The 24,389-nt window shown below is 35.8% G+C and overlaps 1 protein-coding gene across 2 annotated transcripts in view; it reads left to right on the top strand.

The window, feature by feature from the left end:
* The window catches only part of TBCD (tubulin folding cofactor D), a 164,767-nt gene that overhangs the window by 117,554 nt on the left and 22,824 nt on the right, over nt 1–24,389 (top strand). For both annotated transcript variants that reach the window (XM_083354407.1, XM_083354406.1), the window contains 9 exons: nt 1,740–1,800; nt 2,171–2,193; nt 8,172–8,203; nt 10,213–10,275; nt 10,816–10,892; nt 11,804–11,885; nt 12,848–12,963; nt 15,048–15,136; nt 19,774–19,914. In XM_083354407.1, coding sequence (XP_083210533.1) covers nt 1,740–1,800; nt 2,171–2,193; nt 8,172–8,203; nt 10,213–10,275; nt 10,816–10,892; nt 11,804–11,885; nt 12,848–12,963; nt 15,048–15,136; nt 19,774–19,914 — 684 coding nt within the window. The remainder of the gene's footprint in view (nt 1–1,739; nt 1,801–2,170; nt 2,194–8,171; nt 8,204–10,212; nt 10,276–10,815; nt 10,893–11,803; nt 11,886–12,847; nt 12,964–15,047; nt 15,137–19,773; nt 19,915–24,389) is intronic.

The raw sequence follows: 24,389 nt of genomic DNA, 5'->3' as shown, positions 1-24,389 counted from the left end.
TATTATTGATTTAGATGTCCTTTTATCCTTAACCTTTTTCACCATTTCACTATGTACAAATCTTAACAAGTGATAATTTCATAGAGTACAGTTTTCAAGGTATCATATAATATTTCATATTTTCCTTGTTCCTGAATAAAGAATTTTTAAAGCTACAGCTCAACCATAGCTCATAATGGTTGTTTAATTAGGGTTATTGTTATTTTTTATTACTTACTATTATCAGGAATTTATTTTACAGTTGGTATCATCCCTTAGCTTTTTGTAGTTTGCCTCTGTAGATCAGAAAAGGGGTCACTAAAATTGTCATGTAACTGTTTAAATTATCTTATTATTTTTTCCTCCATTAGGTACAATATAACACCTCTAGAGTGCACTTGATTTTTTTAAAGTTATTTTGAATTATTTGTTTCTCATATCCTGTTACTAAATGTGATCTCCTATATAAGAGTCTACATTCATCAGAGAACAAAAAAGTATGATTAATTAGTGTACTTTGACTGTGAGTATGTGCCAGCATAGTTCAGTTCTTTTACTTTACTTCTGACTTCTACTCATAGTAAAAAGCTATGGAGATTTCTTCTTATCGGTCATTATAAAGGGATCACAACATAGATATTTCAATAAGTTGTTGGATATAGGCTGCAAAGTGTTATCTGCATCTTCCTCTACTTTATAGTAGTCACTAGAAAACTAGAATTTAATAATTTGTGAAATATTTTTTCCTGGAGTTTTTTTGTATTATTTTAAACTTAAAGGATTAGAATTATGGATTGCTGTAGAATAACACACATTATTATTTTTTATCCATGTAAAGATAGGTAGATACTTTATTGCCTTAAAAGGAATTATGTGGGTAGGTGGAAGAAATTCTTATTTCAGAATAGAAAGAGATTTTTTGAAAGGCACACCAATTTGCTTGAAATCATACTTCATTTAGTTTAATCTGTTGCTCTCCCACTCTTTATTTTATATTTAATGAAGATGGGCTCCCCCTCTATATTCCATTGAGAAATGTGATGGGTTATTTGCATTATACAGGGTGTAAAATTACTAGATAACTAGTTTTGAACAGTGATTAAGGACACCAGGGTACATTCAAGGAGACTACAAGTCCCACTTTAGGAATGAAGCCAGCTGGGTAACCATGGGCCATTTACTCCCCGTCAGCCTTAGGGAGAAAGTAAAAGAAAATCACTTCCCAAAAGCTTGCCAAGAAAACTTCAGGGACTACAGCGCTCCAGTCACTGGAAATGAAGATCGATTCCCCCAAACATATAACAAACAAAGAATCCTTGGCTTTATGTTTTTGTGTATTTAGTCACATTTGCCATTGCAAAGATTTTATGTTCAGATTTTCAAATTCTACCCATGTAATGTTTTTTTCCCCTGTTCTCTTAAAATGCTTTTTGGGGATTTTGCCTGCCTGCCCCCCCCCCCAATGTAAGCACTTGTCTTATATATTATTAAAAGCAAGTGATAGAAAGATATCAAACATGAAACTATCAAGCAGTAATGTTAGAATAAATGAACAGAACCTACCAAAAATTGCTTTTGTCATAGCAATTAAAATTAAAAATACTGGAGAAAAAAATCTCATGTTTTATGGGTGAAAAGGATATTGATAATAGTAACAGCCACGGAATTTTCACAATGTTTACATTTAATTAAGAATCAAATATACCGTAACTAATGTCAAATAATACTATATTGATTTTAAATGCTTTTAAACCCTGCAGACCTATTTCATTTTATTTGGATGAAAAAACTTTGGAAGGACTTAAGCAGATTCATGTAGAGGTTAGTATATATTATATCTACTGAAAAGTTATTTTTGCAGTTGTATCTTTTAAATAGAAAAAAGAACCCTTCTGTTTATTTAAATAATAAAAGCAATGTCTAAAGCATTGGAAGCCAGGACCTAATTGGAAGCTAGGCTACATTTATTATATTATCATTGAAATCATAATTTATCTGTTGTTGTTTTTTTTTGCCATGGCCTAGACTAGAGAAAGAGAAAAGATTCTTAGGTGGAAAGAAAGAGTTATTATTAAATTCATATAGGAATACATTTTTTTTACCCTCTTCTCCAAATCAACACATGAACCACAGTTTTAAGAACACTGGAAAAAAAATGAAAAATCTTAATGTAAAATCCATTCTTTTACAGCTTCGTCATCGTCAGTGGTATAGGTAAGATAATTAGCGTCAAATAGATTGTTGCATTTTTGAGAATGAACTCACGAGGAATAAATAAACATGCTTCTGAAATGTGTAATCCCTTTTGTGTAAGAATGCATAGTTGTATTTAAAAAATTTTTTAAAAAATGATCCCTACTCTACATGAACACAATAGAGAAGATTTCTTTGTCTGGAATCGAGCAGGTTCATCTTAGAAGCCCATCAGTGTTGCATACCTATCCTGTGAAGTGTGTTTAAAAGTGTTACAAGGATATGCACAGACTTTATTCTATGAGCTGTTTAAAAAGTAGACAGCTATCCAGTCAAGACATTTTGTCACCCTAGACAAGAAAAAAAAACATGTAATCAACACTATCAGCACACACTGAAACACATAACATTGATTCAAGAAATTACCAAGATGTTTTAGATAGTTGGGAAATTAAACTTATGATCTCAGTCTGCAACATGTTGGCACAGTTTGGTTCCAGCACTTGCTTCAGCAGGAGAACATTCTTCCTTTTAACTAGTGTTACACAGCACAGAATATAGATTATATGAATGTACATTGTACACACTGAATTCTGCTTGCTGCCCAAATGCATAAGACCAAACAGCTCTTTTTTTCTCTCTTCTCCATCTGATCTACTAGCTTGCTGCTTCTTATATTTTATTTGCTAGCTTGTTACTACTACTAAGAAATCATCCTGTATGGAAGTGTGCTTTTTTGGGCAGCAACACATTACTTGGTTGCAAAATATAGAACATGTCTCCTTTAAAAGTAGTTGCCTTCAAATACATGTCGCATGTATCCAGGAAAAAGAGAAAAGAAATGTCTGGTAGAATTACAAAAGTAGCAGGTTAGAGTCTCTTAAAATTTTTCAACATTATTGGGCTGGCCTTGGATGAGACTTACTAGCTTGCTCAGTTTGGGATTCTGAACTGTCTGGTTCCAAAGACTGCCACATTTGCTGCTATTATTCTCCAACAGGAAAAGAAAGAAATATGTATGTATGTATGTATGTATGTATGTATGTATGTATGTATATATGCTGCTCAAAAAAATAAAGGGAACACAAGGTAAGACATCCTACTATTAAATACAGTACATTGTGTTGTTTAAGTGTTCCCTTTATTTTTTTGAGCAGTATATATATACACACATACACACACATATATATATATACATACACACACACACACACACACGTGTGTGTGTGTGTGTGTGTGTGTGTGTGTGTGTTTAAAAATGTCCTTGTAGGTTTGCCATCCTGTATAATATTACATGCTTGGAGAAGTGTAAATGTTTCTCCTTTTTCTGAGAGCAATAACTATTTTAAATATGAATTATATGTAACACAGACGTATTAGTTGTTCCATATTTATACAGATCATTTAAATTTGTATTATAGTTTTGACAAATTACATTTATTGGTTCATAAGGTGACTGATATTGAATCCTTTAATAATAATAATGTGCTCTTCAAAATAATGTGACTCCAGAATTAACTTTTCCAAGATATAAATGTACATTTATACATTTGAGTAATATATAAAAGATTAGTCTTTTCATCATTTTATAACAAGTAGCTCCTTTGCATTTAATAGAACAGCACTACTAAACAAGTTAAACCAGTTTTATGGAATATAATAAAGGTACACTGCCATGAAGATTCCCATCTGAGAAACATTTTCTTGGAATTTTAACAAAATAATGCTATAACCATTTGTCAGAAGATATCAGCAATCAAATTTTTTTGACCGCACTTACTGATTTCTGGAATGAGAATTTCTATTTCAGAAATAAGGAATGCTTTCCCAGAGGAGCAAATAATTACGTTAGCCTCTGCTTGATTTCTGTTTGCTGTGTTAATAAGTGACTCTGGCAAAAGCTGTATATCATAAAGAAAAAGCATTATACTGGGAAAATCTGGAGTACAAGACCATTACATGATTAGTGAGATAAACTGAAGTAATCTTTAATAAAATCCAGTAATAGTGAACTTGGCTGACTAGTTGAGTTAATGTAAATGTATGTATTGGGTTTAGTAAAGTTCTGCTGCCAATGCAGAATGGTGTATTTCAGGCTATATTCAGTTTTCACAAAGTAAAATAGTCAGGCCTGTGTTCTAAATTGGGAACCCCACAAAGTTGCAATCCCATATAGTTTTAATATGCTGCGAAATACTGTACCTGTGATAGGAAAAGAAGTGAAGAAGACTATCAAAACAACTACTTTGCAGTACAGTACTACTTTTCCTTTTAAAATCAGATGTGCAATATATAGACACAGCACGTAGATGACTATTGAATCTGACATGCTGCACCTATGCATAGTTTCCTATTTACTTACAATATATATCTCACTTTGTTGAAGAACAAAGTTGGATATTTGTTTTTTCCCCATGAGAGAACAGAGTCATTTTGCAAATTGTATTTTAGATCTGCTAGTAGCCGCCAAACATCTTAATAATAATAAACCTTTATTGTCAAAGTACAACATGTGTACATTGAGATTAGCTGAGCCTCTCCCCGTGCTCCTTCCCCCCAACACACAGTGACAACAAACCCTCCATCCTACCACACCATGTGAACCAACTACACCACACACCGGCCTCCCAAGTCAATTCTGCATAAGTTCACAGAGATTATATCCCATTCAAAAGCCTAACAGCCCATGGATAAAAGCTGTTTTTCAGCCTGTTGGTACAGCTGGCTATACTCCTATATCTTCCTACCCGATGGTAGGAGAGTAAAGAGATACCGTCCAGGGTGTGAGTCATCCCTGAGAATCTTCCTCACTCTTCCAAGGCAACGAGCCCTGGCGATGTCATCCAGTGGTGTCAGGGGACAGCCCACAATGTCTTGTGCTGTGCTCACTACCCTCTGTAATGCCTTCCTATCTGTGGCTGTCAGACCAGCATACCAAACCACAATACCATACGAGAGGACACTCTCTATAGTAGACCGGTAAAAGAGGGTCATTAGCCATTGTTCTACCCTGTTCTTCCGCAAGACCCTGAGAAAGTGAAGCCTCTGTTGGGCCTTTCTAGCCACCTGGGTTGTGTTAACTTTCCAGGTCAGATCTTCACAGAGGTAGACTCCCAGGAATTTAAAGGAGGAAACTCTCCACACAGTCCTCCCTGATGTAAAGTGGGGCAGGTTCCTCCTTTAAACTTGGTCACACCATTTTCACAGTCCAGAATAGGCTACCAAATTGAATGAAGGTAGTTAGTGTACTCCCAGATATAATGTCATGAGTCATAAAGATTTTAAAGAGTAGCTTTCTCTTTCTTTTTTCCATGAGTGCAATACTAGTCTCTTTACTTTTCATCTATTACAAATATTACAATCTCCACTTAAATCTTTCTATGTTCTGTTTTCCATTAATATTTGCTGTTTTGTTGAATTTAAAATGCAAGAGAAGCCCTCTGAATGAGATTAAAGATCTATCTATGCTAGTATTGTGTTTCTTATATTGGCCAACCGGGTATTTATGCAAATCCTGCACGCGTATATGTAAAGCCAGCTAGCAACAGCCTTTTTCCATTGTTGTTTTCTTGTAACTGGTATTGAGAACCATGCTATTGCTGATTCTGGAGATACCGTTTATTCACCATGACTAATAGTTATTGATACCTCATTCTCTATAAATTTGTTTAATCTCTTTTAAAGCAGTTTAAAAGTCTACATCTTGAGGCAGTGAATTCCAGAATTTCAAAATGCATAAATGCTATTTCAGCAAGTGTACTTTGCTTGATTTAGATTGGTTACTAGTGAAATCCCTGATAGCAATTCCATCCCATAACTTTGAATTTAAGAATAGGGGGGAAAATACAATTATAATGATGCTAGCTTTTTGTTAGTCCTATACATGCTTTAAGTAGCTTTACACTAGCTTTATATATACTACCACTAGTATGGGAAAGGACCTTAAGCAGTGATATTTCAGAACCAGTGATAAAAAAATGTAAGATATACAAAAAGAAAAACTCAGGTTAGAATCGGTCATTCTTGAAGTTCTTACTAGCTGTTATTGAACCACTACGTTTATACAGCTTACATTATACATTTCCTTATGGATGGAATGCATGGAAGGAAAGAAGGAAGGAGGGGAGGAGACAAATGGATTAGTAAATGATAATTTTTTTTCAAGAAAAACTTTTAGGTGTCCAGGAAGCGCAGTTACATTTGTAGTGTGAAAGCCTGTGGAACGTCTCCCACTTCCTGTTCCAGAAGCCCTTCTGCTTGGTAATTCCTGCTGCCACCAACTAACTCCCAAAGGGCACCTTACTCTGTTGTACCTTTCCTCCTAATCATAGGGTTGGGAGTGTAGGTCTGTCATACCTTATGGTTATCTTATTGTCAATTCAGAGAGTCAAAATATTTTTTTTTAAAAGAAGAAAATAATTACTGTATCCTCCTAGCTGTGTGGCATAAAGACACCTGACTAGAGGTTTTGAGCCTGCAGGATACTGTTACGGTAGCATATCTCCATAGTTCAAGTAATCTAATAGAGTTTGATTCTTGGTCTGGTGAACCTCAAGGGGGTGGAAGCTGGTCTGCTAAAAAATAATGAGGTTTCTGGCAGAAAACGCTGCACTGGAAAGATTATCCAATTATTATCACTGGAAGCTTTTACAGAAATATGTATAGCTTCATAAATAAGCTTGACACGGGAGTGAAAACTGCACATAATTCTTATATTTATGAAGAAAAAATAGGCACATTTAAATGTTGGCATAACACAGAATTCTAAAGCACGTAGCACACATTCCTGGCTAGAACCTTTTTATCAATTACTACAGAAATAAAAATCTTGAAATGATGTACTTTTGGCTTCAAATACTTGATCTCCTACAATTTCTTCTCCAGTAATTTGTTGAGGCTGTTAAGAGAGATAGTAATACCCACTTTCTGCCAGCATTGATCCAGCGATTTTTTGTTGTTTTTTTTTAACTTTATTTTTTATTATTATTATATTTATATGCTGCCCATCTCACTCTATAAAGTGATTCTGGGCAGTTTTAAAATTTTCTATCTTCACCTAAACACATTAATGTGATGTTTTAGTTTATCATGTTTTATTTCTCTAATCCTTTGACAAGCACACACACACACAGACACACACACACACACAGACACACACGAACAAATGTACATTAGTAAAAGGAAAAGGAGTATGCAAATGCAATAAGGCCCTTTTGGCATATGGCATGGTTTGTAGTTGTTGAAATACAGTACTGTACTTAAAAATTTGGGTAGTTCACATATGAACAAGAGATATGAACAAAAAAATTGAAAATTGAATTTGTTAAGGAAGTAAAAGATACTTTCAAAAATAATACAAGAGCGGTCTCATGGGATCAACTTAATACCGCAGTTTTCATCTAATGCTTTCCATAGAATAGTCCAAAAGAGTTGCCAGAAAGCTGACTTTAAAAGGACTTTTTATAAACATGTAATGAGATGAGGGTAGAATTGGATTTGACTGTTGGTTAATTCTAAAGCTGCATTTGCACATTACATAACTTTTTGTGAATACAAATTCTAACTTAATAAATTATGGTTTGCAGAACTATTCCCATTCCATGCAGCATGGTTAGCTTCTCCTCTCTGCAATTCTCATATAAACTTAGTTTGGCATACATCTGAATTAAGATTTGGATTTGAAAACTAACTCCTAAATCTGACATATTTGCAAACTTTTAACCACAGATTGGAGTTAATAGGAAGCAACAAGTAAAGATTCAAATTCTGACTTGTTTTACTAATGCAAAGAAAGGAATAAAGTTACTGGAAAAAGAGTTTGAAGTACTTGCCATGTATGCATATTCTTGATATTAAGCTTTAATGTATTGAATCTTGGCAAAAGAGGCAGTTTTAGATTCATATATCAATTTTCTTTTCCTTTTTCTGTCATGTCAGTGCAAAATATTGACAGTGATGTTGTTTCTTAAATTGGTATTTTCCCCCCCTTTCTTTTCCAGAGGTTTAGGTGGAGAACTAATGAGGCCAGCTGGTATGTTACTTGACATAGAGTGTTCTATTTACAGATATAATTTGGGGGGAAAAATTATGTTTTATGATTATATAATATAAACTTGGCTAGTCCTGATTCACTGAATATTTTTGCCAACTTTTCTTTAATTTCAATAGCTTTGCCTTAAAGTATACTTCAGCCATTCTCCCTAATGTAAAATTCTTGTACCAAAATATATTTTTATTGACTCGTGATTCAGAAATGTAGAATAAAACAATCAAATCCCAGATTTGTAGTTTTTTAATACCATTTTAGTTATTATTAATTGGGGTTTTTTTCTGTAAAATATAGAATGGAGCTGAAGGAAGAGCTTAGTTGCTAGATTGCTGATAAATGGGATTTATTCTTGGGCAAACATTCTGCTCCTCTTTAGTAGATCAAGAGTCATCTTGTACCATCTTTAGCACATAGAATAGTATTTTAAAACACCACTGAAGTCCTTTTTACCATCCATAAAAATGAGATTTAGTCTTAATTGGATAACACTTGGATAATTCTTTTTTTTCAAATTCCTGTTTTTAATCCACAGCAGAAAATAATGTAGTTGCAATAACCAACTTTCTTGCCAGTTTGATGTCAAAATCAATTACTTCCCACTGAACAGTGTTTTAAGGGGCTAGTTTGTGTGTATATGTTAAAAAGGAACTCTATGCATGAAGGAACTCTTCCCTGGCTTCAAGTAAAGAAATACTTCAGTATTAACAAATATAAGTTTTTGTTTGGATTTCTACATGCCACCTATATATTAACATGTAATGAGTAATTCTTTGTATGAGTAGTAAATAGTGCTCTTCCCCAACTGATACCTTGCAGATGTGCTGGCCTACAATTCTGTAGTCAAATTAGCCATTGTGCTGCCTTTGGGGTGATTTACTCAGCTTATTTGTGGCATCAGATTAATTAATTATTTACTTCCTCAAAAGTCTACCCTTGTGATAGAATATTTTTATAATGTCCTTTGTGCTGCTAAGGATAACTGGAGAAATTTATATACCACTTAATCACTGGACTCTAAGACATTTTACACTTATAAAAACAGAAAAATGTAATTTACATAATAAAATCTGGGTTTTTTCTCACTAGTATTGATTATTGAGAACTCCCACTCCAAACATTCTATGGAAAAGAAATGCTAAATGAGAAAAGGAGAAGGTGTCTTGATCTCAAAAACCAAACAATTCTACAATGTAGATATGCTACTTTTTTATGGATTATCAAGATGGATGCCTGGAAGTCCATCTTGATAAATCTGTCCTAGTGCTCAGTAGGGGCCTTGGACTTCAAGTTTGATCCGATCCATCCTCAAATCACACTCTAACCAGATTTAATGTGTGCAGCCCATGTGACTTGGAACCATGGTGACTGCAACAAGCCCATGGTTCTATAAGATTGGTGAATTCCCAGACATCTCCATAATGTGAAATTTGAAGAAATCCATCACCAACCCAAGCTCAAATTTGATCACCTGCAAAACAACAGCTGGGGCCATCATCAAATTATCACAAAACAAATATGGGCACCATCAAATTCTCATGGAATATCATTGCACCCTCCTCTCCCACCTTAGTTTTGAAGATATTATCAGGCCAAGAAACCCCTGCCAGTCTGGTGATACATACCAGGTTCACTTTCTTCTCCAAAACGAAATCACAAAAAGACATTTTATTACAAATGGGCCTGGTGTTCAACGTTTATCTCACTAGAGGCCCCTTAGATAAAGTCCTCTAGTGATCCAGCACTCAGAACCTGGTGTTGAAGGTGGTGGATCAGAATTTCAATGAGGAATAAAATTCCCTCCTGCCCATCCTCCGAAGCAATAATTATTTCCTGTCATATCTCCCTCTGCTGACAGATTTGCCATACAGTGCTCTTTAGTATGTAATAATAGTATGAGTTCACGAACCATGATCCTGTGTAAAAAGGTTTATAAATACCTTTTAATTCAGTGAATGCAACTCTGATTGCTTTTTTCCTTCCTTGTTTTCTAGTCTGCACTTTGGTTGAAAAGTTGTCACTTTCAAAAATGCCTTTTAGAAAAGATCCCATAATTGGTAGGTAATTTTTGTCATGTTGTAGAGTTACGATGTCTGTCTGTTGATGATTGTAACTTTAGCAAATAGACAGTATTATTCATTTAGCAAGAATATAATCATGTAAATTCCTTTATTTTCTACTGTCACAAGATGTAACAGCGTGGTTCAATATACTTCTTATCTTTTTCCCCCCCATCATCTTGTTGCTGTCCATATATATTTGCTATATTCAGCTTCATTCATCACAGTAGTGTGAGAATGTCAATATGTGGAAGTCGAGGGCCATTAATGGCTGTTAGAGATGTTATACAATGAAGACAATGCCAGAAAATATGGAACAGCAGTTGCTTTTTTATATCCCATATGCCTGCTATTCTGGTTGGTTTTTATGTGGATATTTTATTTATGGAATATCTTTTAAAAATATAGTGGCAAAAAGAAATTGAAACAAATTTCAGTTGGAATTCGAACCTCTAAGGATTTGTAAAAAAAAAAATGTAGATGTGCTAAAATGCAATGCAACCAATATACTACCAAGTATGTTTCCTTTATTTTCAGGTGACTGGCAGTGGCTGATCAATGATACTTTACAAAGCCTTCATCTTGTTTCAAGCAATTCAAGACAGCAAATAAAAGTACAGTAATTTTATCTGTATTGATCTTAAAAGGTCTAAATATCATATTTTGCTTGTTGGTATTACAGTTTAAATTTCTAGGGTTTAGAAAACAGCAGAGAATAAATGGAACACATGCGCGCGCGCGCGCACACACACATGTCATGCTATCGTATTTCTGATGCTCAGCAGCTGGCCCACATTTACAATGTCCCACCGTCGTGTGACTGTGATTTATGTCATTTTTGCCAACAACTGCCCTGCTGTTTGGCAAAAATGCCTCATAGAGAACCATGAGTTTGTTTAATGATCATAGTATTCACTTAATGACGCTAGATTCATTTAACAATCACAGTGATTTGCTTAATGACCACTGCAAAAATAGGTTGTAAAATCAGCTCAGTCACATGGGTGGCCCACTTTACAACCATCACAATTTATGATTAATGGGGATATGAACTTGAGATAAATCAGGTAAATGGTTGATAATATAGCAAATACTTTATTATAGTCACTGATCCAAATATTGTACATTCGCACAACAAAAGTACTGATTAAATAACAAAAATGATGTTTTACTTAGGCCATAACTGGTACTGAAATGTAATTCAATTTACTATTATCTCTTCAGAGCTAATTGCAATATCTTCCCATCCTTTTATTAAATGGAGGTTTTAGTTCAGGATAATTTGTAATGTAGCATTGTTTGACCAACCTGACTTGCTTCTGGCTCCTAAAGTGGAACAATTGAACATAGTAGGAAATTATTCAACTGTATGAAATCTCGAATGAATGGGTTATCTGACATAGTCATAATAATTGCATGAATAGACATTTAACGTGTTACTAGATGATCTCTACAGCAGAATTCTTTCAGAGTGCATTTGAAAGAGAAGTAATTCTATATCTTTGTGGTTTTGCTTTTGTTTTAGGAATCAGCAGTGTCTGCATTAGCTGCTTTATGTAATGAATATTACTGCAATGAAGAGGGAGGAGCAAATCCAGCTGAGCAAGGTAATGATTCACCAGATTCATTTCTGTCTTTATTAAAAGATAACTTATGATATCTTGCTAACTAAAAAAAACGGAAAGAAGGCAACACAAGCTAAATTAGCCTGAACTAAATTTCATATAGAACAAATTTTGGATAGCTGATTGTCCATGTTGTCTCTAGCATATTATTTTCTTTAATTTTTAATTAACTTGTTTGTGTTTTCATTAAATTAGAACTTTTCCTTATTTCATAGGCTAATGCTTTGTGAATACTCTGCTGCTACACTACCTTTATTTGTCTACTTGTATGGTATCCCAATCATAGTGTAATTCTAGGTGTCTTACACAAGGGGGTTAAAACATCAAAGCAATGACTGCTAAAAACAAGCAGAAACAGAAACACCAAAAATATATGGTGCACACCGGGGATGAAAATAGTACAAACATATACCACATTAAAGCTATTATTGGGGGTAGACTTCCCGTTTCTCCATGGCTTGGTAAAAGAGCCAGCTTTTTAATGGCTCTCTGGAAGCCCAGGAGGATGAAAATCTAATATATTCCTCAAAGGAGATATATATATATATATATATATAAATTCTTGGAATTGCTTTCCTGACAGTGTTTCTTAAAAATGTTTTCCTCGTGTTCAGAGAATTCACTAGTAATGCTTTACAACATATCTTGCAGTGAAGATGTGCTGAATGGCTTGAGGTTATAAAATTATGTCACTGAAGGAAAATGGACCTGTGCCATTTTGTGGAGCTTACTCTCATGCTTTGCTGTAAAAACATTGTCATAATAAAACTTTTAAAGGTTTTTGCATGTTAGTAATACATTATATACTGAATATTACATAAACAATTTTTAATTGTTTGTTTAACAGCCACCATCCTTCAAGAATAACCAGTGGTTATTCTAATGCTGGAAAGCATTGTTTCTGGAGTTTTAATTACTCAGACAGTGAGTGTTATGTTTTCCAGATTTACTGGTGCAATACATTTCAGGCCTTCAAAGACATGAGGAAATGATTCGCTGTGGTTTTTCACTAGCCTTGGGTGCCCTTCCAAAATTCCTTCTAAAAGGCAAACTCCAGGAGGTAAGCTAACATGCAGGGTGGAATGTTTTATAACAGTTTTCAAGTATTTTAAAAACACATATTTTAATGATACGTGGTTGCTTTGTTAAACATAAAATAGATTGTTGTTTTTGTTAGCTGCGAAGTTGTGTCCGACCCATCGCGACCCTATGGACAACATTCCTCCAGGCCTTCCTGTCCTCTACCATCTTCTGGAGTCCATCTAAGCTCACGCCTACTGCTTCAGTGACTCCATCCAGCCACCTCATTCTCTGTCGTCCCCTAAAATAGATTATATTGCTTCAATGTTTGATTTCTATAACCAAATTTCTGCTACTTTTGATTTGGTCTCCATTGTCAATTAAGACCAACACTGAAATCTCAACATTACCTTATGTTTACATCTGGATATCTGGAAGTCACTTATTTATTGATTTATATGGCTGCCTAATTTGGGAAACTTACAGTTTGAAACAGTAAAGGCTCACAATAGCAAGAAATATAAAATAAAATATATTGTATCTTCTTAACATAAAGTACAATAGGATAAATGAATCCTGTTCCTGATATGAATCCCATATCTTATTCAAGGGTCCCATTCTATTCAGGCTCATTCTATGGGCGCTAGGGGAAAAACAGGTTTTTAGGGCCGTGTGGAAGAACAGAAGGGTCAAGACTGCGCAAGCTTGGAACTAATCATGTTCCATGGGCAGGAGATGCAACAGAAAACATAAGCCCTGAGTCCTACTGGAAGGCATCGTTTTGTGGAAGAGATCAAAAATGTGAATAATCTACTGGATCTCATAGGTTGAGCAGAGACACTTGGAGACAGATGGTCTTTCAAGTAAACAGTCTTGTGCCATGAAGGGCTTTAGAGAGGATAAACGATAAACAGAACTGTGAATTGTCCCAGAAGATTATAGGGAGCCAGGGCTATTTGTGAAGCAACTATGTGACATGAATAATTATGAAATCTCATCCATAGCTACTCATGCCACTGCATTCTGGCTTAGTTGCAGCTTCCAGGTGTTTTTCAAGGACAATCCCATGTGATGCATACTGCGGTAGTTGAGGTGTGTGTGTGTGTCTGTGTGTGTGTGTGTGTGTGTGTGTGTGTGTGTGTGTGTGTGTGAGAGAGAGAGAGAGAGAGAGAGAGTGTATCTAGGACATCAGAGACCATGAGTGGGGCCATCTGTTCCAGAAATGGGCTCAGTTGGCAGATAAGATGATTTATGCAAAGGCTTCCCTGCCATGGTTCCCAATTGCTCTTCCAGCAGGAGCTGAGAACCCAAGTTCAAGATTGGCATGGGTGCATGCATCTCATTCCTGGTCCTGCCAAAAGTCATCTGTAAATGTAATCAACACTATCTGAGTGCTGTATCTCAGTCTAATCCAGCTGGAAGGAGTCCAGATAATACGTTATCATCCAGACTCTTTGTAGTTGCATAACCACTCTTTATTAATAAAAGGTGGAAGTAATAAAAGGTTAACTTTTAAAAACTAGATTATATAGCCCAAACAAACTGTCAAAACATCATAAAATATTATTGTACGGTTAACTCAGAAGGATGGGATAGGCATCAGCAAGGTGGAACAAAACATAAACAAGACTCACTCCCAGGATCCTTTGAGAGAGGCAGCCAATGGGGCCTGATAACTAGGGTCACTTTGATTAAGGGGCAGGCTGGCTGAATACTGAACCCAGTAATCCTCCCTTGTTCTTTCCGTGAATGACTTGTGTGGTAGGGTATATGCGCAAATGTTGCTAATCCATCTTTTGCAATGTGCTGGAGCTTCACAGAAGCTAAACTTCATGGAGATACAGAACTGAAATGGCACAGGTTTAGGCTTGTCTTGTCCTGTCACCCTAGTAAATGAAAATCAACCTTGATATCTGACTGAATGTAAAGCACATCTCTTATAAACCACACGAAAAGTCTGCTTTGTAATGTGCAAAACTACTACATGTTTTCATTACCATCTACCACTTTTCCTCTCTGACCCACTTTATTGTAACTGCTTCATCTCCATTATTTTGCATAATACTTTTTGAAAAACATAGTCAAGTGCTGGTTTAGTGTTTGGATTTTCCTTTATTCTTCAAGGTTTTAGATGCTTTGAAAAAAGTCACTTCGATTTCTGGAGGTGTGAGTTTTGCTGAATCCAGAAGAGATGGCCTAAAAGCTGTTGCAAAGTATGTAATCTTTTCTGTTTCATGTACCTAGTAGTGAGCATAGTTATTTACATAAATATATGAATATATATCTTGCCATATTTTTCTTGTCAGACAAAGCTTAATAAAAGTGGTAAGAACATCAATCAATTTTATTGTGGCCAAAAGGCTTAAAAGCAAGTTACAAATATAAACTAAACTTGGCATTGGATAAAACAATTGATCCAATAAAACATTTAATAAATAACACATAATAGGCTTAAAACCTCAGTATTGATTTATTACTAAAAGCCTTGTTTTTATAGCCATAGTTAAAAATCTGGCTGTTAACACTGTAATCTTCGGATTTTCATCTGCAAATAATTTTTTTAGATACTCGGAAGTATCTCTTTTTCTTGGTTCAAATCAGGCATGTCAAACTCACGATGTCACATGACATTGTGCGACGTATTGCAGCTTTTCCCCCATTGTCGGCAATGGGGTGGGCACAGTTTCGCCATGATGCATCTGGCCCATGGGCCAGCAGTTTAACGTGCCTGGTTTAGATGTTAAAATAGGCCAAAAAATTTCCTGCAAAAGATTTATAACATTCACAATACAATAAAATATGTTCCACCATTTCAAGATCAGTACCATTAGAAGAGAGGCGGGAATTTTTGAAATTACCATAAAGCATATTTGATGGCAACACACTTAGTACGGCTTTTGAAAAGCTATTCTCCATTTATTTAAATAAAAGCTATTCAAATACTTAGAGAGCTGAAAAATATTAATTAATTCCCAGTGCTGCAGGTGAATGCAATACTTTGGCTTTGGCCTGTATGGAATTATCCCATATTTTTTTTTTGTTTAATACAATGGATTGCTGATGACACACCCCTGGATATTAGATAAGAAGAACATAATAACTCTAGAAATAATAGAAGTAACTGGAACATTTTGTCGCTCTGGACTTTAAATAAAATCCAGAAAGAGCTTGGAGTGAATTTGTGGAGTCAGTAGGGCAAGGCCAGTGCCTCTTCCGCCTTTCATCTTGTCCTAGTGTAGCATATCTTTTTCCTCTCCTTCCTTTTCCACCAGCTCCCCTTCCTTCCTGAGCCTTCCCTTTCCCCTCTCTTTAGGCACAGACATTGCCACTGCTGTTTTCTCAGATCCCACAGGTCCACCTGCTCTCCTCTCCCCCCCCCCAGTATTTCCACAGCCATTTATTCCGTTGCTGCTGTAGTCACAGTACATGATCTTCTCCATGGATTTTCTTTTCTTCTCTCCCACCCTCAGCTGCTATCAATGGACACGCCAGCTCCACTTACGCAGTGATTTGACTAAAGTGAGGAACAGGCCTCTAATTCTGCATACCTCTTAATAGAATAGAATAGAATAGAATAGAATAGAATAGAATAGAATAGAATAGAATAGAACAGTGATGGCGAATGTTTCAGAGACCAAGTGCCCAAAGTGCAATCCAAAACTTATGTATTGTCGGGTGCCAGGGGCGTGGCCCATTGGGTGGGTGTGGCCAATTAGGTGGGCGTGGCTGCGGTAGTAACGGCAGACTGGGTGGGACTAAAAAGTTCAATCAATAAATTCCAACTTTGCGAGATCTTTTTTTTTCCTACGAGAAGTTGAAATTGATTGATTGAACCTTTTTTTTGGTATATGGCAGCAGGGGCCTAAAGCAAAAAGGTTTTATAAAACCCAGCTGAAGACCTAGGACTTGAGCGACGGCACACGTGCCCACAGAGAGGGCTCTGTGTGCCACCTGTGGCACGCATGCCATAGGTTCGCCAACACGGGAATAGAATATGTTTATTGTCATTTTAACTCACAACGAAATTAAGTGCTGTCCATAGTGCACACTACACACAAGTAAAAACCACAAATAAGAACATACATTATATACACCTATCCTTCACATTCTATTCACCATTGCGCTAGCCCCTCCCACTAGCCCTTTCCACTGCCCCTTTCTTTTTGTTGTCTACAGCTACTGCCAGTATCATTGACTTTTTGGTTTTGCTGTCCCAGACTTCTTCCACCTAAGGCAGTCCCATTCCATTCTCTGTACAAACCCAAACATCCTAAACACTCCTATTTTACTTAGGCCACTCACCACCTGATACCATCTGTTCCATGAATGGAACAGTTTGTGCATGGAACATTTTGCATACCCTCTTGTTAATATTTTCGGGGGACTTTTGTTACAGTAAGTACAGTATATTTATAAGGTTATAATTTGGAGGAGAGACAATGGTGTTTTTAATGGAAAATGAATCCTTAAGTCTATTTTGAATTCTATAAAAATAGTAATTAGGCTTTAAGGAGCAATATGCAAACAGGTCTCTACTATTTTCTTATAAATAAATGGACTAAAAAAATTGTATTTGAATAATAACCTCCCTATCATAAATATAGTCCTTTTACTAGTCTAAATTGTAGAAAACCAAGAAAGATAAATTCGGTAATAAAAATATAATTTTCAGTGTAATTTCAGGTCATTTTCCAGATATTTCTTTTGCATTTACTTCTGAAAATATGAGCACTTAAATGTTCATGTTGGTAATTCATTTCAAGTCATTCTTACGCTTATCATCTAAGTTGCCAGGTAGCTGTCCTGCATAGTTTCTATCATAAATATGTAGGCTTTGACCGGTTTCCCCAATTTAACTATGTAATTACATAATGTTGAAGGCCTTACAGTATCTGAAGACAAGACTGAATGTAACTAAAGTATGTTCTTGAACTCTGAATCAGGTGGAAAATAATCTGTAGACAAGGGGTTCCACCACACCTTCCTCCCATGAAATCTTAAGGTACATACCTCCCCTAAAAATCCAAACACCAAAATGAACACAAATGAGCAATGAAAACAAATAATGAAACTTTGGGAAAGGTGAATTTATTGTGACAATGTACAGCTATGTACAACTTTTTATCATTTCGTAAGCCACCCAGTTGCTCAATAACAAGACGGGTGGCATATAAATTTAATAAATAAATTAAAAGACTCTTCACACCTCCCCTGGACTCTGTACTTCCCCAAGAGAGGTACACCTCATGATTTGGGAAGCGCTGGTATAAATTATGTAGAATGAATTCTGTAGTGTGTGGGGAAAACCCTGCAAAAAGCAGGCCCTGTAACATGATACATAGAGAATGACAGTGGAAATTGTGCATCTCAAACAAACAATAATCTTTGCCAGTGGCATTTTCTCCAGAACTCCCTGCTATGCTTCCAGCAACAACTTACTAGCAGAAGAAATTGCTTACTGCTTTGTTAAATATCCAGTGTAAATGGCAAGAGTACTTGTATGTGCTGTAACTTTCAACCCGTTAGAGATCGTAAGACCTAAGGGACTAATAAAATATACTTTTTTATGTAAAACAGCTAAACAACTTGTCACTCAGGAGCAAGCTGAACTGCTGATAGAATAACTCCCTCTAAATTTCCCACTGTATTCTGGTCTTTCTCTGTGTCATTAGTATGGGGGGGGGGGGAAAACTTGGCTAGGAAAATATGACAATCAGCTGAGTGGCATGTTCCCCTGGCCTTCCCCTCCCCTATCTGTAGTTAATTCTACATAACAAGGATGTAATACCAAAACTAATTGTGTGTGTGCGTGTATTAAAGTTTTATAATATCAAGTACAGCAGGGGTGTCAAACTCAACTTCACTGAGGGCCACATCAGCATTGTGGTTGCCCTCGGGGGGCCGGGTGGGTGTGGCCTACTTGGTAGGTGTGGCTAGGGTGGGTGTGGCCAGCTCAACATCACTTGCTTCAGGGGTGCCTGTGCAGGAGTGGGGCAGATCTGAGGGTCTCCAGCGGAGGAGGATGGGAGTGGCGCGAGCACCAGGACATGGTCCCTCCGTCCTACCCACCCTCTATTCCTTCCTCCCTCTGTTCCTTCCTTCTTCCCTCCCGCCCTCTATTCCTTCCTCCCTGTTCCTTCCTCCCTCCCTCCCTCCATTCCTTCCTTCCTCTCACCCTCCATTCTTTTCCATGTTCCTTCCTCTGATCCTTCCTTCCTCCCTCTTTCCAGGGTCCCCAGGCCGGACGGAACCACATTTTGGGCCCCATGTGGCCCATGGGCTTTGTATTTGACATGTCTGAAGTACAGGTAGTCCTTGCCTTAATAACCACAACTGGGTCCAGAATTTCAGTTGTTAAGTGCCGTGGTTGTTAAATGAGGTATCATGTGACTGGACCAGATTTTAGCATTTTTATCACATTAAGTTAATCACCATGGTTGTTAAGTGAATCACGTGTTCATTAAGTCAATCATATAGTTAAGTGAATCCAGCTTCTCCCATTGATTTTGCTGGTTGAAAGCCACTTGGAAGGTTGTGAATCACAATCACATGACTGTAGAATACTGCAACTATCTTGGTTGTAGTCATAAATGGGAGTTGGTTGCCAAGTGCCAAATAGCACGCATGTGACTGGAGGGATAGTGTGATTGTTGTAACTCTGAACCATCACTAAATGAATGGACATAAGTCAAGGACTACTTGTAAGACACATTACTTACATTTTGATTAATAGGTGGTATTGTGCTATTTGTTTATTGGGTTAAGCAGAAATTTGTTAATGCACAAGTGTTTTTTTTAAAAAAATATTACCGGTATATGATCCTAATAATTATCTTTCTTCTACCTTTAGGGTTTGTTTGACAGTAGGGGTGAATGGAGAAGGATCACCAAATGAATTTGTGTGTAAACGTAATGTTACAGAGATATACAACATATTGTTGGATGGTCTGACAGATTACACAACAGATAGCAGAGGCGATGTTGGAGCATGGTAAGTAAGATGTGTGGTCTCGATAAAGTCCCAGCTTCATGCTGTAATGGAAAGCAAAAATGATAAGACTCAGAGGAAATGTGAAAACGTGGCATCTTACTAAGGCTTTTACTTAGTTTTAAGGCTTTCTTCCATGAGAAACCTTCCAAACGTTTATTTTTAACTGTCACTTAGTTTAATTTAATTCCAAAATTTCCTTAGTTTTATTTCACCCTGCAAGAACAGATTAGCTGATATTCCATTATGGTAAGTAAACAGCAGAGGGTGTAGTTGTATCAACAGTTAGACTCCTATTCTTCTTACATTGCTACCTCCTCCTACCAGCTACATTTTGCACACATTATTTTAAAGAGCAACTGCTTTTCATTATCTCTATTATCTACAAACCACAAAGTTTTATTTTGACATAAATAAAAACATGAATGTCTAACCATTTGTACTCATAGCTTAACAAAGAGTGAATTTGTTTTACATGAACATTTGAATTTTCCTATTATTAAATTGCATTGCCTAATTTTGCCTAGTTGCACAAAACTAACCGAGGTCAGCCGGTCAGGACTTCGATGGGAGGCTCTAGGGCTCTTATAGGCTAGCTTGGGAAATCAAAATTATAACCTGAAAGAAGTCAGTGGCAAACCATTTCTCTGGTGCTGCCAAGGAAACTTATTTGGCCAACTATATGGATTTTCATGTGGCCATGAAATCACCAAAAGTTGAGCTCAACTTGAACAAGACAGTGTATTATTTTGATTGTTGGGTTATGGAGCGCCAAGATATTTAAATTAAGGAGTTTTAAAATTAAAGAAATAGGTTTCATTATACACTGCAACTTTTCATTATAGCACACAAAAAATGTGAACAGTTGTTTCTTTTAAATTGCTACATGTATCCTTAAACCAATCTATTAAAAAGTATTTTATAGCATATTTCATGCTTACATGGTAAAGGAACTTCTGCAAAAGAATTGAGAAAGAATTGAGCATATAATTTGTAGTTTCAGAATGTAACTAAATTCAAAGATAGCATAGCATAAACATACAGTGAGTGATAGGAGACATGATGGTACTTGGAAATCCATATTTAGATTTCACTTTTTGTTTATTTTTAAAGACATGTTTAGTTTTGGGGGCCCAAATCATATTAGGGCAGTTATAGCTTATTGCTGTGAATGTTTCCTTCTGCTACTATTTGATCGGAAAGAAAAAAAACTTACAGAAAGTTGTAGGTAGAGGAGTAGCATTAAGTAAGAATGTGGAGTTAGAGAGAAATATTTTCTCTGCTGTCCGTTTCTATAATATTGAACTTTTGGAGAAAGTATAATAGGAATTCCAACCATCTATTCACAAATTTGTAGCCATGTTTGTTCTAGAATTTATATATCCTCAATTTATCCTGAATTAAGTGTTGGTTCTAGAATAAACATAGATAAAAAATTTGTATCCATGCTTATTCTAGAGTTTATACTTATTTCAGGACAGAAATATTAAATTTGAACATCTCAAAGTTAGCATTTCTGTTTCTATGTTAAATAATATAGCTCTTACCTCTGACCAGATAGTCAAACTCCACTAACTCAAAGCTTCTTCAGACTGATACTCAATGGGTTGGAAAGGAAATTGAATGCGTGGGTATTCTTGGGAAAATGCTTTCTGAGGTGTGTGTCTGCTCCAGTTTAAAAAAAAAAAGTCCAAAAGGAATAGGAATGTACACGAACCTTTGATTATTTTTTTAAAGGATTCGTGGGAAAGCTAACAAACTGTATTTTCCATATGCAAACTTAACATTCCTTTTGACAGACTGTTTGCTGGGACTTGTCCAAATTCTGTCTACAGGTGTTAAATATGAGAAAAAAAACCCTTAAGAGCAAGATGCTGTGTGAAAAAAAAGAAAAAGGGTTCTTTGATTAAAAGTGGTCTAATTGCTCTGTGTGGGTGTACAAATATGCACGTGTGTACATGCTTGTGCAGGGAAACAGATAGAAATGCAGTAGTCTAATTCTCATTTACATATTCATTATTTTGAATTTTCCGTAAAAAAGTAAAAAATGCATAACGTGTTACTGTGTTGTCATACAGGTAGATTTCTTGGGAATGAATTATAAAACTGGCAGTGTAACAGCAGATCAAATGGAGTGTTCATTAGATTTTTTTGCAAAAAAAATGCATGCATTCACTATTCCAATGCACATTTTTCTGTTCTTCAAAACATCTTTTTGGGTGCATTCTTTGCTGTCGTTTCTGTCTTTTCATTCTCTTATTCAATAATCCATTTTGATCGTTCTCACTTGTATTAAAACAGAAATTACTTTTAAATTCTACACTAGAATTACCTTTAAATAGTCAATTAATGAAAGAATGCCCAGAAGTAAAGCCATCTAATGCCAGGCTCTAGCTTGATTATGTGAATACATAGAAGGCTGATCTGTATGAAGAAGCAACCAAATCTTTACCTAGTTGCACATATTTTACCTCGGCCCTTGAAAAGGATTTCTTCTGATTTCTTATTTGATTTGGAGAAGCAAGGAAACCTGGTCAGATTTGCTCAAAGGGATTCTTTTTCCGTTGATGGCATATTTCACTGCAGAAAATTAGCATCAGAAGGACTGATGATTAATATAGCAATATAGTCCTGCAGCTGTGACTTTTCCTAGTTAATTAGAATTTGGCTTCTATTATTCATATCTAAGCCATCTAGAGTCAGTGTGAGCGAGTAGGCGGCTGTATAAATTTTCTAAATAAATAAATACCTGGGAACATTTTGGATAGCCTGTAATAATTGCTTGAATATTTTAATACTTTAATGTTTGATAGGAAGGATATAGATATTCTATTGATTCAATTGTTTGCTTGCAGTGATATCTTATTTGGGCTATTGATTGTTTCCCATAAATAGCATAAAGCCTAGAATATGTGAAAAATAAGTTTTTCCCCATATGAGGCTGTCTAGTTTTTGAGTGTACAAAGGAGATTGGTTGTGAGATGCATCATTAATTTAACAGAATGAGTGTGTATCCATTTGGAAGAAGCAGGGTCATGTAAAACTAAGAAGTCTTTGACTCCTTCCTAACATGGAAAAATATAGATTTTTTCCCTCTGTTTTAAAAAAATCTAAGAAATGCTAAAAATGATTCAATTAGGATAATATACAGTTTGAAAATTATTGGGAAGAAGTGCTTTGAGTCTTGCCTGGCAGAGCATATTTCTGCTATTCATTAAAAGAGCTATGTAATTTGTATGCTTTTTTTCAGATTTCATGGAAGTCTGAAAGAAGGACATGAGAACTTTAAATATTTGCAGGAAAGTGTTGCATTTGTGGAAGATCCAAAGTGTTTTCTTTTAAGTTGTTTTTGAAGCATTAAATAGCCCTATAGTCCTATCCATACCAACCTTGCAGAATGAATAAATATGTATTTTGCCCTTTCAGCCTAGATTTATATTTTAGGTTGCTAATAAAGCATTAAGAAATGTTAAAAATGCAGTACAAGCTATAAAAAAGCAGACAAATTAATGTAAATGCGTATATAGCCACATAGACTATAGATCTATAATAATCAGTTCAAATAGATACATTTGACAAAAACAAAAAAATGCTACCATTTTCAGTTTTAGAAGCCTACAAACAAAATGCCTTGAACTAAAAATTTCAGAAATGGGAATCTACTGTTTAAAAAGACTGGTCGTTCTCTTTATACTTCATATAGTAGGAACACCTAGAGAAAAGTTCAGGTTATTTAGGGCTACAATATCTGATCCGTATTTGCAGGAAAAACATTGTGGCAAAGAAAGCACTCTTTGGTGCACAATTTCAGCCAAGAAGGAGCAGCTGAAAAAAAGCTTCCTTTGTTCTCTTTGCCAGGAACAAATCCGCTGCAGTGGACATAAGGATATCATATGTGGATTGCAAACTTCTGGATGACTGCTAGATGGCAGCAGTGTGCTAGACCTTTCTTTAACCGTTTTTTTCCCATCGACTCATTGTCTGAATATTGTAGCCCACATATAGTAGTCCTAATTCATAGTTAGTCCACATCTAGAATGGCTGAAGACAGTACATCCTGGTTCCATAAGTCAGTGATATTATTATGATTCTTGTTTGTCCAATCAGTTGTTCAAAGGAACAAAGGAAATATCACAAACTGATTTTTCAGTGAGCATTTCATGGGAAGATAGAATCATATCTGCATGTAATTGCATGTAATTCCCAGCATATTATTCTCCAGTTCTTTCTGACCTTAACGAACTGTTTTCTTTTTTCTCCACTGCTTTCTATATAGATTGTGAGGGGATGGCAGGGCCTGTCCCTTTTAAATTGCTCTTTCCTACTTGTCTGAAAACCAATAGAGTGGTTTCAAAATGGATGAGATTGATTTTGGTATACTGACCTGTAACTGATTAGCACAAAGTTCTGTCTAGTTCTACAAAGGTCTAATCCAATGCAATTAATTCTTCCCAAAGAAATCTTTGTTCAGTAGGAAC

Source organism: Vipera ursinii (assembly GCF_947247035.1).
Source record: "Vipera ursinii genome assembly, chromosome: 2".
In the NCBI taxonomy this organism is placed as follows: Eukaryota; Metazoa; Chordata; class Lepidosauria; order Squamata; family Viperidae; genus Vipera; species Vipera ursinii.
This window is presented reverse-complemented; position numbering and strand designations above follow the sequence as displayed.